The sequence below is a fragment of the Caretta caretta genome, chromosome 26 (assembly GCF_965140235.1).
Source record: "Caretta caretta isolate rCarCar2 chromosome 26, rCarCar1.hap1, whole genome shotgun sequence".
Taxonomy (NCBI): Eukaryota; Metazoa; Chordata; order Testudines; family Cheloniidae; genus Caretta; species Caretta caretta.
In genome coordinates this window covers 16,249,526-16,258,202 of record NC_134231.1, presented here as the reverse complement: position 1 = coordinate 16,258,202, position 8,677 = coordinate 16,249,526, and the positions used below count along the sequence as shown (strand labels likewise).

The 8,677-nt window shown below is 69.2% G+C and overlaps 1 protein-coding gene across 1 annotated transcript in view; it reads right to left on the bottom strand.

Annotated features, from left to right (window-relative positions):
- Positions 1-207: 207 nt before the first annotated feature.
- The window catches only part of NPC1L1 (NPC1 like intracellular cholesterol transporter 1), a gene marked incomplete at its 5' end in the record, with an annotated part of 44,571 nt that continues 36,101 nt past the window's right edge, over positions 208-8,677 (bottom strand). The window contains 8 exons of the mRNA XM_075123435.1: positions 208-955; positions 2,315-2,477; positions 2,590-2,703; positions 3,727-3,958; positions 4,650-4,800; positions 5,286-5,341; positions 6,095-6,221; positions 7,293-7,411. Coding sequence (XP_074979536.1) covers positions 801-955; positions 2,315-2,477; positions 2,590-2,703; positions 3,727-3,958; positions 4,650-4,800; positions 5,286-5,341; positions 6,095-6,221; positions 7,293-7,411 — 1,117 coding nt within the window. The remainder of the gene's footprint in view (positions 956-2,314; positions 2,478-2,589; positions 2,704-3,726; positions 3,959-4,649; positions 4,801-5,285; positions 5,342-6,094; positions 6,222-7,292; positions 7,412-8,677) is intronic.

Here is an 8,677-nt window from a genome sequence, read left to right as displayed (position 1 = left end):
CCTTCTGGCTCAAGAGTCAATGAAACAATTTCATCCCCAAGTGCTTAGCACAGGCAGGAATCCTTTACACTGAAATGCAGCTGCCTCTGTGGGGGAGCACAGCCGCTGTGCAGCAGCTGCACCAACGGCCCAGTGTGGGGTGGAGACGGAGGAACCCTGCCCCAGGGTTCCCATTTGCAAGGTTAAATGCAGACAAAGGCAGAAGGGTTAGAGCAAGGTTTAAATATAATTCAGGTAGGAAATTGTCTTGTAAACACTGAGAGGCGGGTTCCATCCGGCCCCAGGGCCAGAATCTGCCTGGAATTAAACACAGCAAATCAGAGCCCCCAGACTTCCAGGGATCAGAGACATGCAGGCCCCCCAGCTCGGCCTGTCCTAGGGGCTGACAACTCACTGGGCAAGGAAAGTGCATGAGCTCCCACAGGGGCCCGAGTGATGGGGTGTCTCGCTGGGGCAGCACTGAGTGTGAGGAGTGAGCACCCCCTAGCGCTGAGCTAGGGCTTTGAGGTCAGTGCTGAAGGTGGGGAGCCCCCAGCACACTCCCTGAAAACACCCCCTAGCTCTGCCCTGGGGCAGGCACTGAGTGTGTGGGAGAGTGCCCCACGCTATGCAGGGTTCCCATCCCCCCAGCCCTGAGCCGCTGGCCTGGCCCCTCCAAGGCGGTGGTGGTAGAGGTGGGGAGATTTGAAGATTCAAAGGGTTGGGGGCTATCCAGCAGCAGAACCCCCCGACCCGCATTGAGTCAGAGAGGAGTGACTCCCCTGCAGTAGCAGCAGCTCGGTGCCCCCTGGTTCTGCCCCTCAGAGGCGGTGGGAGGCCGTGGGGGGGTCCCCTGGCCCCTGGTCCTTGTCCTGGAAGCTGGGGTTCCTCACGGTCAGGCTGCCATCAGGGTGCCTCTTCTCCGGCTCCGGCTGTGGGGCCTTGGCCAGGGCTGTGGCGGGGCTGGCATTGGGCCCTAGGGTACAGGAGGGGCAGGTTAGAGCTGGGTGGGATGGCAGACGCCATGGCCAGAGGTACCACAGGCAGCTCCCCCCGTGCCAACCATGGTGCCCCTGTGCCCTGCCTCCTTCCCCCCAGCTCCGACCTCGGAGCAGGAGGCCTGGGTGTTGAACAGGTGGACATTGCAGGGTAGTGGGGCAGGCACTGTGGGGCAAGCGGGAAGCGCGGGGCGAGTGGGATGCTGTGGGGGAAGTAAGTAGTGCAGGGCAGCTGGGTTGGGCGCTGGTGGGCAGCACGGGGTGGATGGGGCACTGGGGAAGGCAGGACGGGTGCGATACTGTATGAGCAGTGGGGGCAGATGGGCAGCGCGGTGGCTGGGGGGAGGGCGCTGGGGGCAGGTGGGCAGTGCGGGCGGCCGAGATGAACACTGGGGGCAGGCGGGCAGCGCAGTTGTTGGAGGGAGGGCGCTGGGGGCAGGTGGCCAGCGTGGGTGGCCGGGGTGAGTACTGGGGGCAGGCGGGCAGCAAGGCGGCCGGGGGGAGGGTGCTGGGGGCAGGTGGCCAGCGTGGGTGGCCGGGGTGAGTACTGGGGGCAGGCGGGCAGCGTGGCGGCCGGGGGAAGGGCGCTGGGGGCAGGCAGGCAGTGTGGCGGCCGGGGGAAGGGCGCTGGGGGCAGGCAGCCAGCGTGGCGGCCGGGGGAAGGGCGCTGGGGGCAGGCAGGCAGTGTGGCGGCCGGGGGAAGGGCGCTGGGGGCAGGCAGGCAGTGTGGCGGCCGGGGGGAGGGCGCTGGGGGCAGCCGGGCAGCGCGTGTGGCCGGGGTGAGTACTGGGGGCAGGCGGGCAGCGTGGCGGCTGGCGGAAGGGCGCTGGGGGCAGCCGGGCAGTGCGGCGGCCAGGGGGAGGGCGCTGGGGGCAGCTGGGCAGCGCGGGTGGCCGGGGTGAGTACTGGGGTCAGGCGGGCAGCAAGGCGGCCGGGGGGAGGGTGCTGGGGGCAGGTGGCCAGCGTGGGTGGCCGGGGTGAGTACTGGGGGCAGGCGGGCAGCGTGGCGGCCGGGGGAAGGGCGCTGGGGGCAGGCGGGCAGCGTGGCGGCCGGGGGGAGGGCGCTGGGGGCAGGCGGGCAGCGTGGCGGCCGTGGGGAGGGCGCTGGGGGCAGGCGGGCAGCGTGGCGGCCGGGGGAAGGGCGCTGGGGGCAGGCGGGCAGCGTGGCGGCCGGGGGAAGGGCGCTGGGGGCAGGCGGGCAGCGTGGCGGCCGGGGGGAGGGCGCTGGGGGCAGGCGGGCAGCGTGGCGGCCGGGGGGAGGGCGCTGGGGGCAGGCGGGCAGCGTGGCGGCCGGGGGGAGGGCGCTGGGGGCAGCCGGGCAGCGTGGCGGTAGGCACCGAAGTAGCTGAGCAGCACGGGTAGGAAGACCAGGCCATGCAGCAGGCCCAGCAGCGTGATGAGCAGGTTCAGGCGGAAGAAGAAGATCTGGATGAGCTGGGCCTTGGCGAACGCCAGCACCACGATTCCCGGCAGGTTGGTCATGGCCACGCCAGCAAAGACCTGCAGGGAAGGGGGTTGGTCAGAGATGGCCCCGGCCACCCCCTCACAGGCCCTCCTTCCCCGGGGCTGGCCGGCCCCGACCCCCCACCTCGCCCCGCGGCCCCCCACTCACCGCGCTGCCCATGTTGATGGTGGCCTCCTTGGCCCTCTCCAGCCGGGTGGGCTGGGTGCTGACAGCGAAGGCCCGGGTCAGGTGGGACACGAATTCCACCGAGATGCCCACGGCCTGCAAGGGGCACAGGGAGTTAGCAGGGCTGGGGCTGGGGCAGGCAGGGCTGCAGCAGGCTCACAACGCCCCCCAGCACCCACACCCTCTGCCCACAGCACCCAAACCCCATGGCCCCCCAGCACGTGCAGCCCGCTCAGCACCCATACCCCATGCCCAGGATCAGAGACCCTGCCCCATGGGGCACAGTGGCAGAGGGCAGCGAGGGGGCACTGGGCCTGCTGGGTAACAGGCTCTCCATACAGCACTGAATCAAGGACCCACACACCCACCAAGTCCTGTCCCAGCATGCAGTGGGCTTCAGGACATCACAGCCATGCCCTCCCCTACCAGAGCTGGGTCCTGTGGCCACCTGTGAATGGCAGCATGGGAAGGGTGGGGGGATGCTGGGAAGCAGGCACCTGGGGCTGGAGGTCGGGTGCTGGGTGCCGGGCAGCCAGGGCTGGGGGTTGGGTTCCTGGGGATGGAGGCTGGAAGCTGAGTGTCCAGGTCTGGGTGCCAGACAGCTGGGGCTGGGAATCAGGGCTGGGTGCCAGGGGCTGGAGGCTGGGTGCCAGGTGCCTGGGACTGGAGGCCAGGTGGCTGGAGGCTGGGTAATGTGTGCCCAGGGCTGGGTGTGCAGGGCTGGAGGCTGGGTGGCTGGGTGCCCAATGCTGGATGCTGGGTGCCCGGGGCTGGAGGCTGGGTTCCCAGGGCTGGGTGCCGAGGACTGGAGTCTGAGTGCCAGGTGCCTGGGGCTGGAGGCCGGGTGGCTGGAGGCTGGGTAATATGTGCCCAGGGCTGTGTGTGCAGGGCTGGGTGCCTGGGGCTAGATGCCGGGGCTGGAGGCTGGGTGGCTGGGTGCTGGGTGCCCAATGCTGGATGCTGGGTGCCCAGGGCTGGAGGCTGGGTGCCCAAGGCTAGATGCCGGGGCTGGAGGCTGGGTGGCTGGGTGTCCAAGGCTGGGTGCCAGGTGCCCAGGGCTGGAGGCTGGATGGCTGGGTGCCGGGTGCCAGGGGCTGGGTGCCCGGGGTCAGCACGCACCGTCACCAGGTTGATGAGGGAGATGGCGTTGTAGCTGATGCCCCAGAGCGTCATGGCACCCACGGTGTCCACCAGGATCATGACGATGGTGAGCAGGTTGATGAGGCCCGAACGCAGGTCCATGCCCAGCAGCACGCAGCAGATGGCGAAGGTGGGCACCAGGCAGAGCGCCAGGTTGAAGAGGCCCTCGCTGACGATGGTGAGGTACTGCTCGTAGAACACGTAGGTGACCCTGGGGGCCGGGCATGGCGTGAGACAACAATGAGCCCCCCCGAGACCCTACCCTGCCTCCGACCTGGGACACAGGCCTCTGGACAGTCCCCCCTGGATCCTCCCCTGCCTCCCCCTTGGAACAGGGCCCCTTGGACGGCACCCTGGGACCCCCTTGCTTCCCCCCGGGACACAGGCCCCTGGACGGTCCGTTCCCCCCCGCCTCCTCCTGGGATGGCCCCCAGGACCCATCCCCCTGTGCCTGGGACATGGTCCCCCAGACTGCCCTCAGGACCCCCACCTTGCCCAGGACATGGGCCCCTGGGACCATCCCCTGCCCCCCCCTGGGACATGGGCCCCTGGACAGCCCCCCAGGACCCTCCCCTGCCTCCCTCCTGGGACACGGGTCCCTTCCATGGTCCCCCGGGACCCATCCCCCTGTGCCTGGGACATGGGCCCCTGGACAGCCCCCTGGGACAATACCCTCCCTGCCTCAGGGACATGGGCCCCATTGTGCTGCCCCTCTGCCCCTGCTCTCACTGGACTGGCCCCAGCCCCAATCCCTCTAGACATGGGCCCAACCAGGCTGCACCCCACAGGGACCCAATGGGCATCCCCTCCCCCTTCTCCTCATGGGACAAGGCAGCAACATCCTTATGGGAAACACCCCCCAGAGCGCCCCCCCGACCCCTCTGTGCCATCTGCCCCCTCACGTGTAGGGGAAGACCCGGAAGCTGGGGTCGGTGCCCGGCACCCGCCGCATGGAGTGGGTGATGTTGGTTGCCAGTTCCCGCACTGCCCTCAGCGCGGCCGTGAACTCCTGGGAGTTAGTGAGGGGCGTGTGGTAGGCCATGAACCGCGAGGCTGGGGGAGACGGGGGGGTAAGACTACTGCCCCCTGGTTTGGAGAGCTCCCCGGGACCCCCACCCCTCCCACTGTCCCTCTCCTCCCATATCCTGGGACCCCCCTCCCCCACTATGCTCTCACCCCTATATCCTGGGATGCTCTCCCCCACTATGCCCTCCCAGTGCCCTCCTCCCCCATATCCTGGGAACCCCCCCATGCTTTTCTTGTACCCTCCTCACTACCCAGACTGCCGGATCCTGCCCCCAGTGTGGTCCCACAGGGCCCCCTTGTGCCCACTCTTTCCCTGGCATGCGACAGGCAGTGGGGCTGGACCCCCAGCGCTGTGTGGCGCGGGAGGGCAGTGTGGTCCTGATGCCCCCAGGAGGCAGACTGTTGTGTGCCATTCCCCCCTCCCCTGGGGGCAGGCCCTCCCCACCCATCTCACTGCAGAGGGGGTCTCCCCCGCCCCATGCGTGGGTGTGCCCAGCGCGGCTGGTACTTACCCTGGATCTCGCCGTCCGGGCCCAGCTTCACAGCGGTGTCGTAGGCACCCAGCCCCCTGGGTGGGGATAGGAGAGGGGTGGGTGAGATCGGGGAGGGGCAGGGTGACCCCCCCCCACTACATGGGAAGCTCTCCTCTCACCTGAGTCTGCCTACAGTCTGAGCTGCCCACTATGGGGAAGGGGGTGCCTGGAGAGGTCCCCAACGGGGCAGATGTGGGGTCCCTGTGTGGGGCAGGGCTGGGCCCCAGGGTGCTGGCCTGGGGCTCCGAGTCCAGCCCCATCAGCCAGGGTATGTGTGTCCTACACTGCTAGCCAGGCTGGGGGACAGAGGTGGGGTTGGGGGTACGGGCTGGGGGTGCTGCTAGCTGGTCCCAGAACGCCCCTAGAATGGCAAACTGGGGGGGAGGCAGAGCGAGGGGTCAGTTGGAAGTGTTTCCCTGTAGGTTGGCCCACCAGCGCCCATAGGTCCCGCCAGAAGGCTGTGTCCCGCCCAGCACAGCCGCGGGCCTGGCGAGAGCTGCAGGCGCCTGTGACAGTCAGTTACTCTGTGCGTGTGTGAGAGACACCCCTGGCCAGCAGGAGGCGCCGTCTGCCTGAGCCCTCACCAGCAGGGGGCACTGTGTGTCTGTCTATCTGACCCTTCGCCGGCCGGGGGTGCTGCACGTGTGTGTGCCTGTCTCACTCCTGGCCAGCAGGGGGTGCTGTGTGGGGCATGTGCTGCACCTCAATCCCAGCCCCGCTGCCCGCAGGGCATGTTTCCAGCCCTCGCCGCCGTCCCAGCGCCCGGCCCTGCCCCCACCAGCACCTACCCCTTGGGACAGTTGAGGTTGGGCATGTCATGCAGGAACCAGGGCAGGAAGTGGTTGAATTGCTCCACCGAGGGGCGAATGACCTCGCTCAGGTTCCTCATGCAGCTGAGCGGGCAGCTTGTGGTGGCTGCGGGGTGAGAGGCCAGGATGGTGAGGGGGTCGCAGGGCGAGAATGACGGGCGGGTGGGCATGGGGGCTCTCCTCACCCAGAGGAATCCCCCAGGTGGATCAGACCTGGCTCTGCCCAGACCCGTCTCCTCTCCCACGGGGCCAGTCCCAGGGACGTGCCAGAGCCCCCATCCCATGGCTGTTCTGGAATCACCGGCCCCTTGGAGCTGTTTCTCCCAGACCCTGTCAGGCCAGGGCCAGCTCATGGCTAGGGATGGGAGGGCTCAGATCCCTGCTGCTGCTTTATCCCTCCAGGGAGCTCCAGCTGCAGTCGCGGCCCAGGTCAATGCAGGGCTCTGCTCAGCTCTCAGAGATCTAGTGGCCGGGAGTTCCACAGGCTGCATGGAATCGAAACCCAGAGTGTTGCGCCCTTCACTGCTTGTGCAGGATGAGCTTTGCACCCAGCCATGCCCTTTGCCATCCCACTCTGGCCAAACTCCCCCCCGCCCCTCCCAGCCACCTCCTGCCCCCCACTCCTGCCCCCCAACACACACTAAACAGAACTGAGTCTGGCAAGCGCTGGCAAAATCGCTTTTGGCTGAAACCTGCTTTCCAGTGTGCCTGCAGGGCTGGCCAGACCCCACTGACTCGCTGCCCCAGCCTGCCCCCACTGGGATCTCATGGCGATCTGAGGGGAAATCCAGCTTTTCCACCTGCCCCAAACCCCTGGGGTTCTGCCCGGCCCCTAACATTGGAATCGCCTGGCCGTGGCATTCAGCAGTGGCAGCCAGACACCATCGGGGCGCACAGGGCCCGTCTGTCCAAGGTGTGGCTGTGCCGGACAGTCCTGTCTCGCTGCGGGGTGAGCCCCCTTCTCCAGCCTTCCCTCTCCCCAGACTGCAGGGGCCCTGCCTTGCCCTGCCCCACAGGGCGCCCCCCCACATCTCTGACCCCTCTCTCTGCAGTGACCACCTGCCCCCTTGTCTGGGGGGTCACAGTGCCACACCCGCCGGGGGAGCAGGGTCCTGGTGTCCCTTTCCGTGCCCAGCCCTGGGCAGCACAGTCAGGTTAACCCCCCAGCGAGACCTACTGTTGGTGGAGGGGCAGAACTGCCCCCCGCTGGAGCTGATGCGGCAGCATCTCGACAGAGGGTGGAGCCAGTCAATAAAGTCATCCACCCAGGACGAAGCTGGGATGGCCAGGTAGGATCTGCACGAGGAGCAGGGGTGGCTGGTTAGTGGGGGCCCTGCCTGCGGTTGCAGGCTCAGCCGTAGGGCACCACGGGCCTACCCAGGCCAGGCTAGGGACAGAGCTGGACAGGAGGCAGCCGCCGGTGTGGGCTGCGGAACCCGGCTCAGATAATGACTTAGGTCCCAAGCAACCATCAGAGGCGCCCGCCTTTGTTCAAACAGAACAAATCAACACAGTGGGGCGCCCAGAAGACTTGGGGTTGAGGGTACCGGCAGAGCGAGGGGTACTGGCAGAACTGGAGGCATGGGAATTGGGGCAGAGCAAGGGGCCCTGGCAGAGATGGGGCGATGGGGCGGAATGAGGCTGTAGGGCGGAGCGAGGGGCCCTGGCAGAGGAGGGGGGAGGGGTACTGGGGCAGGGCGGAATGGGGCTGTGGGTCGGAGCAAGGGCCTGGCAGAACCGGGGGGCAGGGGCTGTGGGTCGGAGCAAGGGCCCGACAGAGCCTGGGGGCAGGGGCTGTGGGTCAGAGCAAGGGCCCGGCAGAGCCGGGGGGCAGGGGCTGTGGGTCGGAGCGAGGGCCCCGCAGAGCAGGGGGCAGGGGCTGTGGGTCGGAGCGAGGGCCCCGCAGAGCCTGGGGGGCAGAGGCTGTTGGTCGGAGCGAGGGCCCCGCAGAGCCTGGGGGCAGGGGCTGTGGGTGGGAGAGAGGGCCCCGCGGAGCCGGGGTCCGGGGGCTGTGGGTGGGAGCGAGGGGGCAGGGGCTGTCGGTCAGAGCGAGGGCCCGGCAGAGCCGGGGGGCAGAGGCTGTTGGTCGGAGCGAGGGCCCCGCAGAGCCGGGAGGCGGGGGCTGTGGGTGGGAGCGAGGGCCCCGCGGAGCCGGGGGCAGGGGCTGTGGGTGGGAGCGAGGGCCCCGTGGAGCTGGGGGGCGGGGGCTGTGGGTGGGAGCGAGGGCCCCGCGGAGCCGGGGGGCAGGGGCTGTGGGTCGGAGCGAGGGCCCCGCAGAGCCTGAGGCAGGGGCTGTGGGTGGGAGCGAGGGCCCCGAGGAGCCGGGGGGCAGGGGCTGTGGGTGGGAGCGAGGGCCCCCGCGGAGCTGGGGGGGCGGGGGCTGTGGGTGGGAGCGAGGGCCCCGCGGAGCCGGGGGGGCGGGGGCTGTGGGTGGGAGCGAGGGCCCCGCAGAGCCGGGGGCAGGGGCTGTGGGTGGGAGCGAGGGCCCCGCGGAGCCGGGGGCAGGGGCTGTGGGGCCCCGCGGAGCCGGGGGCAGGGGCTGTGGGTGGGAGCGAGGGCCCC